Here is a 24,277-nt window from a genome sequence, read left to right as displayed (position 1 = left end):
ACTCCCCCGCCTCGCTGGACCCTCCGCCCCGCACTGCCGGGACTGCCCGCACGGCCAGAGCCCCGCGGCACGCACGGGTCCCGCACAGGCAACGGTTTCTCCCTGGCATCCCCGGCGGCCCCCGAGCCCCGCGGGGAGAGACCCCGGGCACCGCCGGTCCGGCCGGGGAGGCTTCAGCACCCGGGACAGCGCCCGCCGCGGCTCCCCCGACCAGCCCGGCACGGCTCGGTACGGCCCGGTACCGCCCAGCCCAGCGCGATCCAGTTGATCTCAGCTCGGCCCCAGCGGCTGCAGATGCAGTGACGGAGGGGCAGAGCCCGGCGGGTGAGGTGCCCGGTGCTCCGGCCTCACTTCAGTGCCAGGGCCCAGCTGGGGGCACTTGGAGGGGTTTTTGAAATGTTATAGGAAAAACAAGGACAAGTGTCCCCCGTGTATCGCTGTCCCAGACTGTGCAAGACTTGTCTCAAAAGGAAAAACCTGCAGCTGGGGTGGGTTGCAAGCTCACATGCACCCTCAGAGCCCAGCTGGAGCGTGGCTGACAGCACCAGAGAGAGCAGGAACAGCTACCCTGCTCCTGACACGAGCAGGATTTCATGGAATCGCTAGGATCCCCACGTCCCTTTGGGTGCATCAATCCTGAGGCCAAACCCACCTACACTTCCAGAGCTGCGCCTCACAGCAGGTCACAACCACAGCACCAGCACCTGTGCAATTCCTACACCTCTTCTGAAAAGATTAAAATTCACCAAGGGGCCCAGTGGTGCCATTTCAGTGTCCTAAACCCTGGCCTCAGCATCAGGGGAGGCACAGAGCAGGTGTCACTCACGCGAGAGTATCTGCATGCAACAGAGCAATCAAAAGGATATTATTTGCTCTCTAGATAAACTGAAAAAAATCAGATTATTTCAGGTGTTTTCTGCCATGAGATGACAGATGTTGGCTGCAAAAAGATTCTTTAAATTGGATTTGAAAATACTGACTGTATTTCCTCAGCCTTCCCTTGGCAGGGCTCCAGAAAGAGTGGGGGTATTCTTCCCATTCCCCTCCAGCAAGGCAGGTCCCTGGCCAGGAGCTGTGCTGCCTCCTACCTGCTTTACTAATCAATAATTAAAAAAAAAAAAAAAGTTGTACCTGCTGCAGCATTTGCTGCATGTCAGAATAAAGCCTGGCTCAGAGCAGAGCATTGATCTCTGCCCAAGTTCATTACTCCCTCTGGAGTTAAAAGCTGAGGGAAGGAGGGAGCAGCAGTGACAGACAAATGGGCGTCACGGCCGTGCATTCAGAAGTTTCCATGGATGGTTGGGATCAGAGGGTCTCACTCTGGGATGGCAACAGCACCAGTGGCAAAGGACATCAGGTGTCCTGAGGTGAAGCTGCCTGGAGCTGCTGAGCAAACACAGCTCGGTCAGGGAGCAGCTCTGGGCTGGATCCTGACAAAGCAAAAGCAGCAGATCTCCCAGAGGCATGTGTGGAGGCAAAACCCATGCACTGAAACAGGGGGATTCATGTGCCAAAGGATGGGGTTTGTGAAGCCCTGAAATAGGGGGTTCTTGCACTGAGAGTTCATGTACTGAAAGATGGAGTTTGTGCACAGGGTCAAGTGCAACAGGAGAAGCAGCAAAGGCCAAGCACTCGTGTGCTCCACATTTTGGGTGACTGACCCGGTCTCATGGCTGCTGTCTGGCCCACGGTCCATCCTCTGCCACTGGCCAGCAAGGGAATAAAACCAGGCCCACACTGAGGTGGCAGCTACAAACTGTGCTCCCCCAGACCTGGCACCCTGCTTTGTGAAGCACCCACCCACAGGCAGCCAGAGCAGGAGCTGCAGATGGCATCCAGTGGTGACTGCACGTTCCAGGCATGGGCAGGGGTTCCCAGCTCCTGCACCCCAACACGAGGGCAGCACAGCCCCACTGGAGGCCGAGGCCATGCAGCTGCACCTCAAGGGCTGAAACCTGCCTGTGCACCATCTGAGATATTTAAATCATGTCAGGAGGAAGCAAAGAGCATAAATTCCTCCTGGAGCCAGGAACACCTCCAGAGGCAGCGCCTGAATTAAGTCCCATTTCCAGCAGATTTTCTACCATCACAGTAGATGAAAAACAGGTACTGGGGCTCTGCAGGACCCAGCAGACAGGGAAGTGGCAGTGTCTGAGTCTTAAGCACGCTGGGAATGTTTGGTTCTCCTCCTCAATTTTAATCCATTGGTAACGAGACCTCGGGCAGGTGCTGCTGCTGCGGGTGCAGCCATGGAGCCCCTGTGGTGTGACAGGGATGCGGGGGGAGGCCACTCGCACACAGAGGCGGGAGCAGAGCCTGCGGCTCCCGGAGCCGAGGCGGCACCGCTGCGGAGCGGGTCCCTTATCAGCTCTCTCGTTATTGCTCTGAACAGCCGGCACCTCCCTCACAGGGCTTCTCTTTCAGCAGAACGGGCCCAGGGACTCGCTCTCGAGGATGAAACACTCCTTATCTCTGCCAGTGCCAGGTTCCTGCCCACTGCTCAGCTCTGCTCGGGGGGGCCACTCGCCAGATGGAGGAAGCAGCGGGCACTTCCATGCAGTGAAACCACAGTGATCCCAGAGGCACCACATCCACCACGGTCACAGCTTGTGTGCTCGTGAGGTTTGCATGTGAATTCCCTGGGACACCTGTCCATCAGGAAAAGGCAGCCTACAAAGCTGGAGGGTGCAGTGGAGTTCAGAAGAGCTGGATGGGGTTGGAAGGGGATGGGGGTCAGCCAGATCGGCAGCACCTCACGGGGCATCAGCCTCAGGGGGACACACAGACCCTGAGGGGCACGAAGAACATCCCTGGGGACACAGCTCTAATCTGGAGTTACCCAAGCACACCCAGAATGAAAGCAAGAGCATTGGTCCTTCCTGCTGGCTCCCAAGTGCTGCTCGTGCTCATTCCAATGCCAGCTCCTCATGTTCCCTTTTGACAGCAAAAGCTGCCCAGCAAATGGAAGAAAAAAACCTCAAACCCCAAACCCCAGAACTGCTGAGGCACTGGGGTCTGCCTCATGCATTATTTTGAAATTCACTTCTTTAAGGGTTCGTGCAGGGGCACCCCGAGGCTCAGCACTGAGCTCTCCTGAGGTCCAGGAGCCAACGCTGGAATTTGCGTCTGCCTGGGAGAGTGAATTGGGTTGTTCATCTCTCTGACGGGCAGAATAAACACCCTCCACATTGATACTGAGCTCATTTCTGATACTTGTTTAGGGACTTGACAATTCCTGTATAAAAGGATTTCCTTCCACAGCTGAAGTTTGACATTCCTGCATTATTAGATTATTTGCAAAGGTCTGCGTGCGCTGCAGGAAAACAATGCTCCCGCCAGGCAGCATTAGAGCCTGCTCCTGCACAAATCACCCTGGGCACAGCCAGCCATGGAGGCAGAGCCTGGCGGGATCCCCTCGTGCAGGGAGGGAGCAGCCAGGGAGGCGGTGAGTGGGAGCTCAGGTGAGCAAACACAACCCACCCACCCACACCACGACAGCCACAACAGCATCCAAAATAACAGACCCAGCAGGAGAGGGTTTTTGGGTAGAGGGAACCTTGCTCAAGACACCAGCACCACCATGGGCTCCCGGTGTCACTGCCAGCAGAGCCCTGCCCAGTGGCACGACCTGGCTGGGAGAGCAGTGGGAACATTTCTGGGCAGGGACATGAGGTGTTTTTGTCCCCCTGCCTGTTTTGGGATGGTCACAGCCCTGTGTCCCTGGCCCCCACCCTGGGGAGCCCTGGGAGTGCCAGCACCATTTGGGAAAGGCAGCAGGAACCCCCCCACCCCAGCACATGGGGGCTTTGGGACTCAAAGGCCTCGGCCCAGAGCAGCCCCTGCACAGGGAAGTCTCCAAAGCATAAAATTCAGAAGAAAATGACTTGAAAAGAATTATTTCTTCAGAGAACCTAAGCCCCTTTCCAGGCCATTAACTCCTTCCTCTGCAGAACCTACCGCCAGGTTCCTGATGGAGAGGAGCAATATCACAAGTGTCCATCACTGTGGAACAGTTCCCTCTTTCCAAACAATTAAGCACCAAAAAAATTAAATGTAAAAAAAACCAACAACAAAAAAAACCAAACAAAAAATACCACAAAGCAACCAGCCCTTCCACCTCCAAATAATTTCCTGCCCCAAGAGAAAAGCTTTCCCTGAGAGCAAGGCCTTAAAAGAAAAAAAATATTTTACAAAATCAATAGTGTAAGTGACTTATTTCGCAGCTGATGGTTTGTTCCCAGTGCTGCTAGCCTCTCACTGTATTTAGCACAGCCTCAGTCCCTCCACTGGGATATCAGGAGATGTTCCTCAGCCATGATTTACACTCATTTCTCCCCGTTTAGGGAGGCTCAGCCGGGAGCGCAGCTGAAGATGGATTTGGACACACAGTGAGGATGGTTGGTGCCTGTCTCCTGTGGCCAGGGGGAAATGCCATCAGCTCCTGTCGCTCCCAGCAGGAGGAAAGCAGTGCTCCCACCCTCCCTGATACTGCCAGCACTGGGGCTCCCACTGCATGGATGGTGTCACCATCCCTCTCCCTCCCCCTTCCCCAGGACTTGCCCAGGATTTCCCCAGCCCCAGCCAAGCCCAACCTGGCCTCAGCCCAAACAATTCCACCAGGGCAAGCACCTCCATGGGGCAGAGGAATCCACAGACTGAGGACAGCATCTCCCTCATCTTTTGCTGCTTCCCTGCCTTTAAATCCTGCACTGGTGCTCAGCAGCCTCATGTACCTGGTACCAAAGGCTGCTCAGCCCTGATCAGTGCCCTGGAAAAAGGGCATAAAATCCAGATGTCGGGATGACAGACTCATCCCTGCCTGCAGCAGCCATTGCCCACTGCTGGTCTCAGCCTGGGACATCCCCAGGGGTCAGAGCTCCCACCACTGCACCCCAGGATCCTGCTGCACAGGGAAGCGTGAGGCACCACGGGTGCTCTGCTGAAGAACATTCTGCCAGCTCCTTTCTCCTGGAGGGCAAGATTCCTCCTTCCCATCACCAGAGCCCCATCCATCATGTTCCCTCTAATTACCTTCTCATTTACCTCTTTAGTCAAATCTGTTTACAATCAGAGATGATAAAGCACAGCCCAGGGAGGGGTACAATGGGGAGGGGTCTCTGTCCCTGCATGTTTTGCTGCCCTGTGCTGAGGCTGGCCCGGTACCCTGAGAGCAGAGTGGGCAGGGGAGTGTGGCTCAGCACAATGAGGGCTCAGAGAGGAGCCAAGGCCACCAGGCTCCTGTCACCAGTCCCTGCCATCACTCCCAGCAGCCCAGAGTCCCACGGGTGCTGCCTGTGGGTTGTGCCAATCCCACACTCTCCCAAAACCCACATTTAGATCAAAAGCCAACAGTGATGCTGCTGTTCCAGGGCTACAGAACCAGCAGGGTTAAAGCAGGGCACAAATCCCCCTGTCTGCAGCCTATGGATGCTTCCTCAAGGAAATCTGTTATTAGCTCCACCTTTTAATCCTCCCTGAATTACAATAACGTCATTCTCCACAACTGCCAGGACTCGGGGTGCCCATCCTCACACCTCCAAGGCTTTTCTGTGCTGCTCAATATGACAGCACAAATGAGCTGGCTAGGAGCAGCACATTAAGCTGAATAATTACCTTAATTAATAACAGTGTGCCCAGGTGGGCCCCCAGCCTATCCCAAGGACCAAGGCAGAGGATCCAGTCTTTCCCAGCAGTGGAGTGTGGGGCCAGAGTGTGGGTGCATGGCAGGGCCTGCTGTGATTACCAGGATCAAAATCGACTGGGCTCCTTTGGAGCAGTGGGGTTCCTCCCTCTGAAAGAGCTTGGAAATTAGAAGATAATAATTCGTCATCCACCTTGTAAAAGCCTGATTTGCAGGAACCATCTCTGCACAAATTCCTCAGCAACATCTGGAGCATCCTCATCCATCACAGGGACAGTGGCTGGGCTGGGTGGGATGAGCACACTGCCATTCCCTAATCCCACAAATTCTTTCAGCTGGGGAAGACAATACTCATGGCAAGGCACTCCTGCTCCCCAGGGGCAGCACCACGGCCCTGAGAACAGTGAGGGACAGGGCAGGGGTGGCACCACGTCCCCAGCCCTGCAGAGGGAACACCACCTCACCTCACAGGATGCTGCTGAGCCCAGGCCCCACCACAGGCTGTGCCCATTCCTTCTCCTGATCCAGGACAGCACTGACTGCTGGCACTGGAGCAGTGCCAGGACCCTTTTCTGCTCCCCAGGGAACCCCCACACCACACCACCATGATTTTGGTTCCTCCAGCCCCTGTTCCTTGCTGCAAGAGCTTCCAATGTGAGTTCACTGGCACAACCCCCTGTGGCAGTGACTGACATTTCACTCCCAGCAGATGCTGCAGGAGGTTTTCCCCATCTGAGAGGAGCCAACTCAGAGCAGGGATCATGCACTGCACACCCACAGCAGCTCACCAGCTGTGCATGGAAGTATCACATGTATACACACACGTGCAGCAAACAGCAAAATCAGGTTTAAAATGGGCACTCAGACTTATAAACTTACCTTGCCCTTAGGTAAAGGGCACTGAAGTTTTCTCAAGACCTTCCCTGCCCTTTTCTCCCCCACATACATGGCCCCACTTCTCACCTGAAGCTGTTCCACATTCACTAAGTCCCCTTTCTGCCCTGCCTCAAACTCTCTGTCTGAGATCCCTCCCTTTCTCCTCAGCTCCTCCAACACAAGCACAGTGTGAGGGCACAGCCAGTTATCTTCCAGGGGAAACCAGAGACCAGCGCTGACCACAACTCCACTGGTGTGGAAAAGGAGTAATACCCAGAATCAAGTAAAAATCTAAACACACCTGAAAACTAAAGGAAAAAACACCTCTAAGGAAGCAGATTGAAAACAGAAGAAAGAAATGAGGAATTTGACAAGTTCTGCACAAAAGAAATATATTTTTGCAGCTTTTTGTGGCTGCTGAAGCCACGACTTCCATGCTGATGCCCTGAACACCAGTGTTCAATAGCACCAGGCCAGCAGTGCCTGTGCAGTCAGGATTGAAGGAAGCCTTTAAGCTTGCCTGACAATGCATTTTTCTTGGAGATAAAAAATGAATGCTGCCAGCATGCAAATCTCTCTAAATTAGGCACGGCCCAGCTTGCAGGAGCCACGATGGCTTGTGATGACAGTCATTAACTTCAGCAGCAGAAAAGAGGATGCAGGAAAATATCCTCTGCTACTTCCCATCCCAGCTGGGAGTCCCGGCTCAGGGAAGCACTGGAGTCTGGCACAATGACACCCAAAACCACACTGTGGCTGATGAGAATGAGCTGTGGCCCCTTCCCCTGGGGCAGGCAGGGCTATCTCTCTGCTCTTGGGGACTTGGCTGCTGCTCTAAGAGCCAAGCTCCCTATCCAGGAACCCCAACACTGGTTTTCTACTGAACAAGCACAGCCAAGCCCCAAAGCTGACTGCAAAAGCAAGGCAATGGAATTCGGGCATGTCACCGCTTACCTCCCCTCACTCTTAGTTCTGGGTAAAACCCCAATGGACTCATTCCCTCTTTTCCCTCTTCAGGAGGGAACAGTGACCAGCCCGTGCCAGAACCTACTTTCAATTCCTACTCACCTTTGGGAAGATGTAACAGGAATAGATGATGTGGCCATTCCTGGATCTCATGTGCTACTGAAGAAGGGACTGGACACACACCACCACCTCAGCCTCCCTGGTTCCCATCAGAGCAAGGGTTGTACATTTTCATTAATGGATCAGGCTCGAATAACCTGCCAACAGTCTCCCGAGCCAGACAGGATTCCTCTCTGCCCTCCCTGCCACACATACATTTGTATTGTTTCACACTGATCCTTGGCAGCTTGATTTAGGGGGAAAAAGATAAAAAAGATGAGAACCTCATGCTGGCTTTGTGCTGGGTATGCAGCTGCAGCCCCACTCACAGAACACTGCTCAAATAACAAACCAGCAACTAAAAAAAAAAGCAAACTATCTTTAATATCTCCCAAATCCCATTTAGAAGCAGTTTCATAGAAACATCACTTTGATCGTGCAATAGAGGCTGGAGGAGGGGCAGGAGGAGGGAGGCCTGGCGCCAGGTCCTTGTGGGCAGACACAGAGGTGTCTCCCAGGGCCTCAGAAATTCTCCAGCAGGTCCAGGATCCGTTTCTGCTCGCTCTCCCGGAACTCCTGGTTCTTCCCGTCCCCGATGTTCTCTGCGTACTCTGCAGGGAGAGAGAGCACAGGGACACAGGCTTTGAGTGCCACAGCAACAAACAAAGGGCCACAACTCCTGCAGACACCACAGAGGAATCTACACCCACACTACTGCAAACAGCCACATGGGAATTAATGCAAGGAGCATTGATGGTTTTCCTGCCCATCCCCAGGGTTAAAGCTTTGCATAACAAACACCTGCTGACACTCAGTAAAGCTTTTGAGGCAGACAGACACAGAGAACTCCCTGCTCTGGCACAAGCAGACAGCAGCACCCAGGAGCACCCATTCCCTGGCATGGGAGTCATGGCATTATGCCCAAGAAATGTCAACAGTACCATAAATCACTGCAAATCACTGGCTTCCCAGGTCCCTTTGGACACTGAGTGTCATCAGGGAAGGTCAGGCATGGTCTGTGACAACTGTCAATCATTCTCAGTCCTGGGTTTAACCCGCCTGCTGTGCAAGCATCCTGAACGAGGATTTTTGCCTAGGAGACCCCAATTCCTCCATCTACCCAGTGCTTTTAACCACAAAGAAGAAAAGCCACCCGTTCAAATTTAACTACAAACCAAACCACTTGTCATCAGGCAGAGGACACCAGACCCTGACCATGATTTTGCCCATCCATGCACACGGCCAAACACCACAGAACTAAACATTCCTTCTGTAGCTCTCCTCCCTGATATTCATTTGGAGCTGGCAGCTCTCATCCCCTACCAGCTCCCTCCTTCCTGCAACCAGAACCTGCATTTTCAAAGACGGTATAAAAAGAAAATATGAAAAGCAAGTTCTGAGCTGCAGAAGCAAGGAGCTGAACAAATCTGAGGAATCAGGAGCAGGCTGATGGTTAAGACAGCACTTCCCTGCCTCCGCCTGCTTGCATTCTTTTCCTTCTTCCAAACAAACAGAACAGCTTGTATTCAGCACTGAATGGTAAGTTGCTGCAGAAAGTTTGCTTTAATATTTATACATTTAGCACAGCTACACGCTCTGAGCTCCATCAAAGCCTTTGTTACAGGAGCACTGAAAGCAGTGAGGACAGGCAGAAGTTAGCTGATGTGGGAGTCTTCCCTCCTGTGTGTACACACTCTCTCTCTCTCTCTCTCCATGTAAAAGCAGTAGAGTTCTTTACCAAGCCTCTGGGAAAAATATTTTTAATATTTATAAACCACTTTGGTACCTGTAACATGAGCAGGTGGTAACACTGAGGTTTGCTCCAGGTGAACCTGAGCTGCCCACTGTCCCAGCAAAGGGACCAGATCAGGGCACCTTCTCTCAGTGTATGAGCTGCTCTCCACAGCTCTTAAAAGCAGCAGAAAGCTCCTGCAAGGAGGGATTCCTTGTAGCTCCCTGTGCATGGACTGATTGCTGAGAGGCAGCTCAGCCCTGCCGTGCTGTGCGGGCCCTGGGTTGGGCTGAGCATCCAAACCTCAGGCACGAGATGATCCCAGTGCACAGGGATGGGGTCCCCTTCTTAGCTCAGGCTCCCCTGTCCCCTGAGGCAGTACCAGAGCCTGAGTACTGGGGCTGGTGGAGGAGCCAGCTCTGTCCCCAGCAGCCCCATCAGGGTAACACGGCAGTGGAACATGGCAGTGGATGTGAGTGCTGAAGTTTATTGCAGCCCAAGGGCAACACTTCCCACCTGCAGTAGCCCAGGTGAGGGACAGCCATGGTTTCCAAGCCTGGCACAGCCAGCAGCTCTGCCCCCAGCTGGAAGGATGGCCAGACTGCTCGGACTGGAGCAGGGAGCCACTGAGTGCCACTAATGACACTGCCCTTCCTTTGTACCGGGAGATCACCCGAACAAAAACAAGACACAAATTCTTCTTATCTTGTCCAAAAGCTCAGCATTTCTCCTTCTAAACATCTAGGCTTTGTAAGACTAAAACCCCTGTTAATCTAAGGCAGAATGTTTACTGGGTTATGACAGCTGCTAATGCTCATTTGAAGCATTAGCAGCTTGAAGACACCAGATAAAACCCCCAGAACCAGGCTTAAAAAAGTAAATCTCCAACTGAGATTTTATGTATTTACTTTTTTATTTAAAATTCCACCACTTCACTGAGACTGCTAAAAAAAATCAAATGTAAGCTGCTCCTGCCAACAGTTAACCAGAGCTTACACACTGCTGTAGCTACACAAAGGGAAAGGGCCCAAGATTGGTTTCTGCTTCATTAGACAAAATACAATGGTTACAGAACAGTAAAAATCAATTGGGAAATACTGAGGCCTGTAATGGATATTGGAAGCTCTGGAGCCTGCACAGATGGATGCACCGTGAGCCAGACTGAGCTCCATCCTCAGAGCACACTGACCCTTCCTTTGTGTTTACCTGTGCTAACAGGTTTGGGCTGGAATGTGCAGCAGACATTCCACATGCCCAGCTCCCAGTGTGCCTGCTCACCTGACACCAGTGTGAGGGGGGGGCCCAGCAGGAGCAGCTCTGACAGAGCTCCTGAGGTAGCCAGGATCAATGGCTAGTCCCTCTGGATCAGTGAGGAACAAGGAGATTTGCCATTCCAGAGCCAAGTATCACTTCAGAGAAGCCTGTGCCTCACTCCATTCCCAATGACAGATGGAGACCAGGCACCTCCCTAAGATACAGACACTGCTGCCATCCCCAATCCAGCCGCCATCCCCGAAACATCTCCCTAGCCAAGGTACACACCACTCAGTTGTTTTCTTCCAAAGCATAAACTAACTGTCCTGTTGCAAGAAATGCTTGATCTTCCAGAAAAAGGAAGTGTGGGAGGACTGGTCAGCCTGCAGAAATGCATTAATGAGCCTCCCGTTATTCCCTGCCCACTCCTCCCCCTTGAAAGCTCTACCATAAGAAAACAGTCTCGCTTCCTTGCTTGCATCGTAAGTAATTCTGAGCCACCCCAAGGGATCCATCAGCTGTCAGGTTGCCAGAGAAACATGGAGAATATGTAGGCCATAAAAATCAAACTAAAAACTGAGCACCTAATTAGTATGCAAAAACAGAAAATAAAAACTGAACAAGAGCAAAACACTGAACGAAAAGTAAAAATAAACCAGTCCTCATCTGTCCTGAGAGCAAGTTGGGAAGTAGCCTGGAAACATTCCAGCCAAGGCTCAAGCTCCTGAACTCTCAGTCACTTGCAATAGAGTCTTGTGCAGTTGACTCCAGTAAAGTTTTGGAAGCCCCTTGCTGCCCCTGCATCCCAGCAGCACACTGCAGAGTACCACACCCAAATCCCTGTTCCAACCCCTTGGCTTCCCTGGGAAGCTGTGTCCAGGGAAGTGACTCCTTCAGAGAAGCAGGTGCATGTCCCTAGTGCTGCTGCTGTTACAGGCTGGTGAATCTGTGCTGAGTGTGCCTGTGGATACAGGTGTTTAACTACTGAAATGCTCAAATTTCAGAGCCCAGACTGCAGCTGAGCCCAGTGCTGCCTCCCAGGTCCCACTGCAGGACTTCACAAGCATCCACTAAGAAATTTATCACTAAGGTTTTGATTATTGTCTCTAGAAGTCGCTAAAACTGGCAAGTTTAAGAGTTGAGGAGAGCTGCAGTCAGAGCCCAAACTCTGTACCCATCCCTGCATTATAAAGAAGCCAACGTTCCCCTTCAGGCAGGGAATGTGCTGCTGCTGGGAGCACCCAAGCCAGCACGACCCTGAGCTTGCAACACCCGATACAAGCACGGAGAAAGTTTCACAATGCAAGTCACTGTCTGGGAAAGAAAGAATCAGATGAAATTTTAATGCAGCTGCCCTCCAATTCAGCTTGGTATGTAAGTCAACAACCCAGAGCCGTGACCATGAGATGTGCAAATCCAGCAAGGTGTGCAGACAACTCCCCCAGGGACACATGGCCCAGGGCAAGTGTGGGAATCTGAACAGGGACATGGCCATAGTCCACGTTGGAAAGGGGCAGTTTAGAGGCAGGAATTTTCAAGTATCAGAATTAAAATCAGAAAAGACATCGTATGCAGTCCCCCTGCTCACCATCAGGCATTAACTTGCACTTCATTGCTAAAGACAAGGGCCAAAGAGATTGCCTATAGCTGCAGGTAATTTCACACTGTCAGAAAATCACTCTTGATTTTGTCATACCAGCCAGTCCTCTGATTCCTTTTCTCCTGCATATGAGAAGGGAGAAAACCGACAAGTTTTGCAGGAAATAAGCTGTGTGTACCTGCCATTGTTGAAGTGGGGGCATGAAAAGCCCAGGAGAACATTGTTGCTCCCCAAGAAAGCAGAAACACCGAAATACAGCCCACTATCCCAGAAATGCTGTCAAGCTTCCCTCCAGAAGAAAAATAGACTCTTCTCCTCACACTGAAAACAACACAGCCCCTTTGGAGCAGATACATTCCATAAGGAAGCATCTTCTCCAGGCAGCTCTGGTTCCCTGCTGCTCCCACTAAGCCTCTTAGCTCCAAGGGGCCATGGGAAGAGGCTGAGTCCTGCCCTTCTCTCCCCCAGTTCCACTGGCTGCTGCTGCTGAAGGACAGCAGGCTGCAAAGGAGGGCTACAGCTCAAATAGACATTGCTCTAATTCACCATGAGCATTAAAAATAACAAGCAGTACTTTAAAACTGGGATTGCAAATCACAACAGCTACATTTAAAAGCTATGGAGGATACTTTAATGCTATAATCCCTATTAATTTGACACTAAGAACAAGACAAATACACCACGGGTACTAATATGGTGCAGATGGTAAAGTGCAAGGCCATGTTAATGAAAGATGAGACTCCACTATTCTTCCCTCTAGCAGGCATGTACACTTCCCTTAAATATTTACTCTCACGTTAATGTCAGCAGTGAATTCCAGCCAGGCTGGAGCTGATGGAAGCGTGCAGTGATGTGCTGCTCTCTGACAGCAGCTACAGCAAGTGTCCTAACTCGGAGGCAAAGCAAAGCACGCCACTAATCAGGGTGATTCCAGCCCTGCCAGGATCTCAGAACACTGCTCAGCTGCTGCCTGGAGATGCTCAAGAAGCCAGGGAGAATTACATGTGAAGGCTCATCCTGCAAAGCCATGACCAAGCTGTCCCTGGTAGCGAGGAGACACTTGCACAAAAATACCTCTACTCACCCTTCAGGATGTGTCGAACAATTTTAATGGAGCTGCCTCTCATGTTCAGGATCTGGTGGACTCTCTGACGAATCTGATGGGGAGTAGGACAGAGAAGAAAGAGATCTTCAAGACAAGTCCATACACAGCCCCACTTTTTCCCACTTTGAGGGATAAACAGAGACCTGAACACCACAAAAACCAACTCAGTCTTGGCAGCCCTCAGCATATGCTCAGGAACACCCAGGAAGGTACATAGCACAGAAATAAGAAGCCACAGAATGCATTCACAAACCCCAATGTATTCACAGAGGAGGCAGAGATGCAGCATTTTGCACACATCAAGAAAAGCTGTAGCTGTGCTTTTATGAGACCTCCTGAGAGCAGGTCCCTTCCCCCTGCTCCCCCAGCAATGGCATCAACATGGCCTTTCCATTTCAAACCCTGACCTTGCTCACACAGATTATATGAATTTAGTGACAGCAATCAACTTCTGTCCCCACTAACGCCCTATCTGCTGCAACTTGATGGAACTGTCTGGAGACAAGTGCAATAAACAGGAGGTTTCCTCCCAAAAAGGAAATTAGAGAAACAATTACTCAACACAGCATTTGCAAAGATTTAGAGCCTAGTCTGCACCATGAATGGAAACACAGATGATCTGCCAACCTTGTAGGCAGCTTTACCTGGGGAACGTTGGCATTACAGATCTCTGCCATGATGTAACAGATGAGCTGCAGCACAAAGAGCCCAGCATCCAGACGACGGAGATAGAATTCATCTTCCATGTCATCATCTATGATCTCTCCTCGACGCACCATGTCCTGTAAAGCCACACAAAGGAAAGGTGTGAGGATTCTCTCAGAGCACTTCCCATTAGGAGTGGCAAAATGTTGGTGGAATTTGTGGTTTCTTAAGAATTGCTTTGTTCCCCCAAACATTATCAGCCATATATTTCTCGACAAAGTATTTTTAACAATTCGTTTAAATTCACAAAACATTTCATTCCCTTTTGAAGAAGTTTTGCCTTTGCTGGTCATGAAGTGTGTCAATCTGCAAGTCAAAATTTTAATTTAAACATACAAATCACATTTCTACATTGAGGGGTGAGAGTGTGTGACTATGGAACAGACCCATGTATCCGTGATTTACAAGTTCTTTCTCAGAATGGAACAAAACCTGCTCTTTTACTGGCCATGCTGTTCAGCAGTGCAGAACATGACTCCAGCACACTCTAAGAGCTATCAGGCTTCTAGCTTCATGATTGACTGATACATGAGAAAACATATCTGAAAATCCTGCACAAGGACAGATTTTCTATGCCCAGCCAGGCTCTTCCCACTGTTTCTAAGGGATGCTGCCAGGGCAGACCCAGGACAGGGTTTTTTGGCCAAAGACTCCCATGGGAATGATGACCATCCATCCTTCTTCTGTATACATGAGTTTCACCAGAGAGACCTGCCCAGAGGAAGGCCAGAGGAAGAATGAAAGAGGCCATTCCATTCCATTCTATCCCTCCATTCCATTCCATCCCTCATGCCCAGAGAGCTCATCTTCAAAACATTGCCAAGAGCCACCCAGCAGCAAGCTCAGAACAGCCTCCTCTGAGCTGGCCCCAGGACGTGCCTGTGCTCCATCCTCATGGGGGCTGACAGGCCCAAACAACTGTGTCGTATGTCACCTTCTGCATTTTGGGGTTTCTCTTCAGGATTTGTTCTTAAACAAAGGAAGCAGCTCTGTCATTTATTCTGCAGCCGTTGGCAGGTGGGCGCACACCACCAGAGCAATATTTCCTCATTAGAGCCATCACCTGCGAGCGCTGCGCACCCGCAATGCTCCGCAGGACGCGCCTCCTCGGGTGCATGCGCTCCAGGAACCCAGTCACCAGCACCAAAGCTGACTGAGGACGCCAAATTTTGCTGTTCTGTCAAGCCAAGCCCTTGCACCTAGTGGTGAGCTGAGGGGCTTAGGTGTAAGAAGGAAAATGAGCCCTGTGCAGCTGTCCCCAGAGGGGGGGCAATGGATGCTCCCTGGATAGAAATATGATGGAGCGACTTAGACAGCTGTTTCTCACTTCTTCTTGAAAGGAAGAGGAAAGCTTAGGTAGTGAAATACTTCTCCTTTCCTCCTAGAAATCCAGTCTGCTAGTAAAAGAATAAGTTTAGAAGGCAGTGCCTTCTTAATCATGTTGTGACATCAACTGCTTTGGCTACACTCAGATGTGACACTTTAGCATCAGATCCTGAAGACTCCAACACATGCATGACAGTCATTTACTCCAGGTTCTCAAAATCATAGGCACAGGCATGACTGGGCAAAGCCTGCACGTGAGCTCTTGCCAGTAAATAGAAAAATCTAATTTTGTGCAGAGAGTGACTTCCCTCACCCTAAATCCATGCCAAATGGCTCAAATCTGGTCTTTAAAGCTGAACAATGATGAGTCTGGCTAGTGAGAGAGCTGAACACTGACTGAATTATCTAAAAAAATACTCAAGAAAGACAACACACTCACTCCTGTACCACTGCTCATACTCCGCACTGCACACAGGCTCATTGGCTGCTCTGCTCAACAGTGCTAAATTCCTGAGCAGAAAAACATCCACAGGCCAGGACTCTGAATCTCCAGAGCAAGAAACAAAAGCCAGGTCTGCTCTGTATTCTGATCCGAGCACGGCGATCACAGGAGCTGGATCCAGGCAGCCGCGGTCTTGATTACACAGCAGAGGCGGCTCCAACAGCCCCTCTCAGCAGAGAAGATTATTTTGTGCCAGTAAATTAAGCAGATATGAATTAGAAAACAAGTACAGTTTTAAGGTGCCTTTTCACAGTCCTTTTTTTTTTTTAAAGAAACCACAGCCACCCTTTCAGTGCTAGTCTGCCTCCAGTACAGTACCAAGCAGCCCCTTTCCCACTTGGACTCTCTTTCAAAGCTGTCAGTCGCTAACCTCCAAATGAGCGCTCAGGTGCCATTTCTAATCTGCCAGCAATATGTGCTGAGATGCCCCTTGCTGATGGGAGAAGACAGCAATAAGATGGGCTTCTGTGAAGCTAAAATGAGCTTCTCTCACACTAATGAGGCAGGACTGACAGGCCTCGAGGTGTCAAGTAGAGACTCCAAGCCTAAAGATGCAATGGATGTCCCAGTGCTGTACCAAAAATCACATTGCTCCACACAGGCACTGGAGGAGATTTCTGCATCCTCCTCCCTCCTCATCTATCACTCACCTTCCAGCACACACTGCACAGCTGGGCAGAGCAAAAGGATACTGATCAACAACAAAGAACACCTCCAGGATCCTGGTTTTACACCCTCACCACGTGGAACAGCAAGGCCAGTCCAGGTGGACGGAAATGAGCATGTTCCAAATAGCTGTGCACCAGAACAACCACCACAACGTGTCTTTCACTTTAAAGATGGAGTCTCTCCCCTGACTACTTTCAGTCTGTATTACTGAGGAGAGCTGAGGGATGCAAGACATGCTCAGGAAGGGCCTTCAGACCACAGGCTAAGAGCCACACTCACAGCCATCATGTCCTGCCCTCAGCACAGCTCCAAACAATTCAGTCTTTCTACACCGAACTGAAAGGATGGGTTGACACAATTCCCCACCTGTTATCCCCACCTGTGGATACCACACTCATCCTAGGAGTTCCACCTCTTCCTTTCAAGGATGGAGTGGCTGAGCTGTACCACAATTAGCATGTAATTTGTAAGTCATTATAGCACAAAGTGTCTGGTGAGAATATTTTATTGAATAAACCTGATGAGCATAATTTTCCGTGGAACTATAAAAATATTAAACTATCTCTTGTCATTTCCTACCATCTTTAGAGATCATCAAGGCTATTGCTGCCACCCATAATTATACCTCATTTTAGAGAGAGGTAAAGGCCACAGGATGTTGCACCATTTCCTACAGAAATAATTAAAGAAATTGAGAGGAGAACAAGATATTTTCATTAACTAAAAACTCTGGGAAAAGTGCTAAGATAGGCATCAGGTGTTGGAGACAATGCTCTCATGGACTTTGCTCCTGGGTTTCCCATGGCAATTAGGATAATCACCAGGTTATCACCTCTGAGCCTTTCTGAACAGATTCCACTGAAGCAAACAAGGGGGTAACACTAAGAAGAGGTTCAATGACCTTATCCTGTTTCACAGTCCAAATCAGGGTGCAGATTATTACAACTGTTCCTCCTCAAAACAGCGGGCTTCAGAAACTCCTCCCCTCCCTCCCACCCTCAACTACTCCCCTACCATCACTGCCATGGGCTGAAAAGCAGGGCTATAAACCAAATCACTAAAATAAGCCAAGCTAAAAGAAATAAAAAGGAGAAGTACAAGAGCAGAAACTTCTTATGCCAGCTGCACTACTAAAGATAAAGCACTCAGTCATTCCTTGTGTAAGCAGCTTTTCACTCCTTGTAATGCAAGACTTACACCAGGATACTCTGTCCATCAGACTCAGATCTCACTCTTGTCAGTGTAGGCTGAACCTGTAAAATCTCACCAAGTATAATTTTTCCATAGGGCAGGGAGAAAGGTGAGGATCTGTATACCAGATTTTTGGGGTACTATGTCCTCTACTGCAAGGGAAAGGTCAAAAGCCCCCCCCAGTGACAGAACACCATTTCTAAAGTGTTCATACAATCCACCTCAGTGATTCATGTGCCACAACAAGGAACACTAAAGTGTCCCATAAATCCTGTCACAGCCAGACAGTGCCATGATGTGACAGACAGAATGATGGCTTTTGCCTGTTTCTCTGAGGGGAAAACACTTGAGCAACTTCAGATCCCAGGAGACCATGTCCCACTGACCATCTGATGATGCTACAAAATAAAACAAACGATAATTCTCCAAAAGTGTTCCAAGCTAGGAATGAACTTGAATATCATATTTTATGCATGTTGTGGTCAATATGTTGCACCTATGAGATGCTTCTGCCAAATCCTATTATTAGTTCTAATAGAAGGTAAAGGATTGAGGTCCATTTATTTTGGATACAGGAGGAGAATTTGACATTCCTTAGTTTTACTTCTCTTATGTATTTAGTAGACATGAATGGGTTATTATTAATTGAAAAGCTTCCACAAAACTGTCTTCACACTCAAATTCCCTCCACTCCTGCTTTGTGGTGGCTGTTTGCTACAGATGTTAACGTTTGCAGGCTGCTCCAGGGTGTTCCTGGATAAAGGGCACATACCCTTGCTCTGCATGTGGTATTTTAGGGCTCTGTACAAGCAGCTCCAACATATTACAAGCTTCAACTGAAAAAATCCTATCTGGTTTTTGAGTTCTAAAACTCCCACCCCAACACCAAAACATAAAGAATAAATAATTTCTCGCCCTGTCCTGAGGAGGAAGCACAGAGCACGGAAGGAAAGCAGGAAAGGGTAAACGCTGTTTTCCTCCAGGCCACCGCTCAGTGGTGCCACTGCTGCTGCCCATATGGAGCCTGAGTGCTGGCAGCAAAAGCAGCTCCATTCATCACTCACTCCCGTGCCTCTTTGAGCAGCAGCAGTGCCCCGATGCCCTCGGAATGTTTGGCAGTGCCTGGAGAAGCAGCCTTGGCAGTGGGCAGGCAGCTGTTTGTCGGGGCCTGGCGGGGAGCTGCTGCCCGTGGCACGCAGAGCGCGGCGTGCGTGACGGCAGCTGCAGCCATTGCTCTCCGTCAGTGCTAATCAATCTCACACCCTCCCCAGCACTGATACAGATAATCTTGTGGGAAGCTGGCCAAGCTGGCTAACAGCTCTGCAAGCTGCTTCCTGACTCCAGCCGCTCGTTCCCTTTCAAAAGGTCTGTTCCAGCCTCAGTTCCAAGAAAGTGCTGTGCGGTACCAAGGCTCGTGTCATTCAAACGTTCACTGCTGGTGTGCAGAGAGCACACAGCCCTTTGGCTGCTCCTCAGCCAACTCATCAACACAGGCACTTTCTCATTGCTGATCACAACTCTGCAGACCAGGGTAGGAGGCCTCACACATTATCATGTAATTGTCTCTCTGCATTTCACCTGCTCTCCATCTGCCAAACCAAGTGGACTGCAGCCAGGTAAAAGTGAAGGCAAATTGAAGCATAGACAGACTCAGGCACTTCTAGTAAAATTCACTCTAAGAGACAGCCAGAAGCACTTGTAGAGAAATTCTTGGCCCACTTTATCTGAGGTTACCTGGAACTTGGAAAGTGAGGCAACAGGAATTAAGAGGAACAGCACAGGTATGAGGGCACACCTGAGAACAGTGACTGGCTGGGCCGAAGTCCTGTACAGATGACATGGCTGTGCAGAGGTGTTACAGACATGACCTGGCAAAACTTAAGCAATACATACATGTTTCTCTCCATCAATCTTCTTATCAGCTGCCTGCATTGCATCCAGGTACTTAAAATACAGTTCCATCAGCCGATCAACCTGCAAGGGCAGAAGAGAGAGACATAAGCAAGAAAAAAGAGCAATGCAATCATCTTTAATCCTTCCTGCAATTTTGTTTTCCTCTCAGCTTCAGCCTTCACAAAGCAACAGGCAGCTCTGTCCCTCCTGGGAAGGAACATGTTACAGAAGGAGGGTACAAGTGCTGGTTGGATGAGCACGCTGGGGCTGCAGGCTTTTGGATGTCATCCTATATGGGAACACGGTCCCATCAGTGCCAGATAAATGGCAGCAAACAGGCACGTGTCCCCAGCTCACTCTCTGTGCTGTGGTCCTCCAGGCTCCTGGTTTCCCCAGTGGACTTGTCTATCTGTGCTGGATGTTCCAGCTCTCCCACACTCCTCTGAATTGTGTTAGGGCAGCTGAAATCCTGTCTAGTAATTATCTACAATTGGTAGAACAGGTTATGAAAAACACCTTTAAAACACACTAATGAGGAATGCTAAGGAACCAGTATTTTCCCAGTGGCAGAATTTACAAATCCCTTGGGATCCCTCGTTTGCAAAAGCTATTTCTTTTCTGCAAAGCTTTGATCTATCCACCACCATGTAAATATTTTGGGAAGAATTTCCCAGAGCAAACACCGCTAAAATGAAACATTCTAGGAGAAGAGTGGAGAACGTTAAATGTGTACCATAGCAACTGCTAAACTCTCTGCAAAAGAGCTTCACCAGACATTAGAACCTTTCCACACTGTCCTGATCTCAGAGCCAGCACAATGTAATACTGCAGATTGTCTTCTAGGGCCAGGTTTCAGCAGAGACACAACCCAGGACAGAATTGCTACTACCATAGGCAAGGGCACCAGAAAACAAGAGCACAGGGGACGTGAAGGCCATGCACTGAATGTCCAGTTTTGCAGTTTGTAGATACAATGTGAATGAGAACAAAGGTCTGTGACAGCAGAAGTCTCCGCAGGCAGGTACAAGGATGGTTTTGTGTAACTCAGCGAGCGCACCAGGCACCCTGGGCAAGAATCCTCCCAACCTGGCAGCCCAGAGACTGAGACACATTCAGCACTCACCTTCTCACTGTCATTCTCTGTGAATTTATTCAGTAACCGTGTCCTCTGCTGCCCTCTCAGGTTTCGCAGAAGGGAAGCCAGGATGGAACAGACATGTTCTAGAAATACAAAATGAAAATTGCAGGCTGAGATCAGGAAGAGGAGCTTATTTCCCTCTGTAACAAGCCATTAAATTCACTATTAACACTCCAGCACGTAGCTGTTGATAAGCAGAACCCTGGTTCCTTCCCATCATGGTGAGAGGAGAGAGAGCAGCAGTGAGAGCCACAAGCCATGTCTGCAGGGAGCAGAGACAGCTCCTCATTCCAGCCCTTCCAGTGAGGTCTCCTCCTCCTCTGCCTCAGGGACCTAAAGCACCTTACATAGTGCACAAGTTTCACTCTGGTTTTCTCCTCTTTTGTGCCTAAAGGAGCCCTGGCCAAAACCAGCACCCAAATGACCCTCAAGTCACCAAAGCAGGGACAGCTACTGAAATGAGAGCTGGAGAAAGGGAAGAAGTGCACTCCTGCAGAGACTGAAGAGGTATAAGCTAGTGGAAAAATTCTCAAGCCAACCACTTTCATTTAAAGAAAGTCCCATCAATGAATATAAATGGGCCACAACAAACCAGAAACGACCAAATAAACATGTTTACAGCCTTCTCAATTGCACTTGGGGGTCATATTTTTCAGCACAAACCAAGGAGACAAGTAAAATTCAAGGCTGCAAGCCCACAGGGGACACCTGTGTCAATGTCTCACCACTCTGAGAGGAGCCACTCTCCTCAAGCCCAAGCACAGCAGTGCAAAGCAAAGGAGAAGGGCTTGAATCTCTTTCCCTTTCCAAGCCAGTCAGTACAACTCCCCATCTGCATGACTGCATTAAGCACAGACCTGCTGGTTTAGCCACCCCAGCTTTTCCAGGATGTCCTCACTGTAATCTTGCTGATTAAGACTGATGAAAATTAATGGCCATAAACAGTTCCTCAGCCATGGTGGTAGGGAGCAATGAGGCCTCAAGATTTGACATTTTCAGAGGGGGAAACACAACGTGCAGAGGAGAGGGATCACCATCTCATTGCTGTCACCATGCATTTCCTCAGCACTGCCCAGCCCAGAGCCACGAGCAGCCCTGATTGATCAGTCCAGCACAAAGAACCAGTGTTTGCTGGGAACTCCTGTTCCCAACTGCCTGGGCCCTGGAAGGTGAAGGCATGCAGGCTGCCTGGCCAGGGTGCCTGTGCTCCCTGCTGCACGGATTATCTGCATCCTGCACAAGGGCAGCACCAGGAGAGGCTGCACAGGCACACCAACACCCCCCATTTCATTAGCTGCTTATAAATGGAGCTTCCTTTTCGAAACAGATTTCTGCCTGAGGTGGTGTCAATTTTTCATGTTCCAAGGAGATTGGGAGCGTGGCTGGCAGGAGGAGCAGGCAGATAACAGGTTTATCGGGCGGCCGCACCGTGTGGCTGCTCCGTCATTCCGACAGCCCCACGGGGCTGAACAATGGCTCCGGGGGTGTCAGAGCACGCTCCCACTGCACACAAACTGCTACTCCACAAAAAGCTACACCAAATTAACTGTTGACATTAAAAGCACTGTAAAAACCTTCAAGTCCTGGCAAGTTTTCATTTTCTTAAGGAGAACGACATTCAAGAAAATGAAGGATTTTTTCCCCATATACGCCAACATATGCTCTGCTGGTTTAGGAATAAGTCAGCATTCCGTATGTCACACTACTTTTTCCCCCAACCTTCTTTTTTTGGAAGTGTTGATGCAGCATTTTAGTAGCAGTATTCTCACCAATGATCTATCTTCATTGCTTTTTTTCCAATATTCCTTTACTAGGAAATGTATTTTAGCCATCATTTTTGCTTTGGTGGTTGTATGCAGATATTTATCCATTTTATCAATAAAATCTTTAAAACTACTGACAAGTCTAAAGGAGCTGACACAGAGGTTTTGAGAACAAGGTTATTCTTTCAACATATCACTGCAGAAAACACAGGAAATATTCAGTTGCCTAGTCAAAATGTTCAAAGAAATATTTTACAGAAATATTTCTGAACTATCTAAACTGGTTTTTTATCAGCTTCCTGAAAAATAACACACTAGTGTGTTTTATGTCACACCCCAAAATCAAGGTTATGCCTGATAACGCAAGTCCTGGCCCAATAAATACCAACATTCACAGGCAAGGACACTGGCCAAAATGAGGACAAAGCTTGATGGAATGAGAGGCTGAGTCCATGATTCAGTGGATTAAAGTGTTTGCACAGCCATGGGAAGGGAGAAACACTAACCTTCAGGTGCAGGTTCCCACAGATGGGGGTCTCACCATTTTACCATGGACTGATCCAATCTCCATCTCACATGGGCAACATTTTAAAAGCTGTAATCACAATATTTACTCAGGGTTGGATCTCCTTTGGGAAATGGTGAGTAGCTGATGCTGTTTTGAGTCCCCAGAACACAGAACCTGCAGCTGCCTGGCTTTGATCTCAGTGCAGACAGAGGCCATGAGCTGTGCATTGCCCCAGGGTGAAGCCACAGGCAGCCTCCCTGCTACGGAATATTCTGGGAGCTTCTCCATAGGAATGTAACACTCAGCCAAAGTCCACATCCCCTGCACAAAAGGCATCACTTCCAGGGAGGGCACAGACAAGGCCAGAGGCAGAGGTTGCAGAAGAGCCCTATTTCAAAGAATGAATAAATGTGATTCCTTTGAGAGGCAAACACCAAACCAAGCTGTGCTGAAGCACCATAAAGGTGCCTCTACAGAAATAACAGGTACCAGCTGGCAGCTACTACACATCAAGAACACCTTTTTTTCATGCAAACATCCCAAAAATCCCCTAAATTCATGGATGGGGGAAGATGGAAGGCTTCTCTCCCACCAACCAGTAGCACTGCTGCTGCCCCATGGCTGGCTCACCTGCAAGCCCTGCCACTCCCCATCATCCCAATCCTGCAGGGCACCATCCCAGACACACCCCTGGCTCCAGGAGATCATATTCCATGTGCTTCCTGCAGCAGCACCAGGGTCCTGCTTGGCCCAGCATCACCTCAAGCTCTTGGGAGCCTTTCCCTCTCCAGACAGGCACAGAGACTTCAGCATGCAAGCAGTGTTTAAAACACCCTAATTAGATCGATCTTGACTTCAGCTCGGCGTGTTGGAATACAGATTAATCTATTCCATGGCTGGCACTGGCAGCTGCAACAGCAGGAGGTCCTGTCAAATCAAGCTGTAACACTACACTCCTCTGCCTTTATTATCCCCACCCCCTGCCTTTTTTTTTTTTTTCTTTTTACATCTCATTATAATGGACATCTGCCTGGCAGGGGAGGAAGCTCAACAGTGAGGAAGAGGAGGCAAGCATCATCCTGCAGGAAGGGGACAGTGGGCAGTTCTGGATGCCAGGGACAGCAGCCCATTGGAGGCTAAGCAGGATGATCTGGTGAACCCAGCAGAACACATTTAAGAGGCTTCTGTCTTGTAAAGAACACTTAAAATAAAATGTAGTTTCTAATTAGAAGCAGGAAAATACTAGAAAAAAGCAAGCCAGCTCTTTGAGATAGTCCTACCCCTCCTAGGCACACAACTCTGTGGCTTC

The 24,277-nt window shown here is 49.7% G+C and overlaps 1 protein-coding gene across 1 annotated transcript in view; it reads right to left on the bottom strand.

The window, feature by feature from the left end:
* Window positions 1-7,941: 7,941 nt before the first annotated feature.
* CTNNBL1 (catenin beta like 1) overlaps window positions 7,942-24,277 on the bottom strand; it is a 47,348-nt gene continuing 31,012 nt past the window's right edge. The window contains exons 12-16 of the mRNA XM_071446678.1: window positions 20,683-20,780; window positions 19,560-19,640; window positions 13,918-14,055; window positions 13,253-13,325; window positions 7,942-8,193 (exon numbers count right to left, since the gene is read on the bottom strand). Of these exons, the coding sequence (XP_071302779.1) occupies window positions 8,105-8,193; window positions 13,253-13,325; window positions 13,918-14,055; window positions 19,560-19,640; window positions 20,683-20,780 (479 nt within the window). The 3' untranslated portion in view covers window positions 7,942-8,104. The remainder of the gene's footprint in view (window positions 8,194-13,252; window positions 13,326-13,917; window positions 14,056-19,559; window positions 19,641-20,682; window positions 20,781-24,277) is intronic.

Source organism: Agelaius tricolor, unplaced genomic scaffold (assembly GCF_023055355.1).
Source record: "Agelaius tricolor isolate 1412-34295 unplaced genomic scaffold, bAgeTri1.0.p SCAF_23, whole genome shotgun sequence".
Taxonomy (NCBI): domain Eukaryota; kingdom Metazoa; phylum Chordata; class Aves; order Passeriformes; family Icteridae; genus Agelaius; species Agelaius tricolor.
This window is presented reverse-complemented; position numbering and strand designations above follow the sequence as displayed.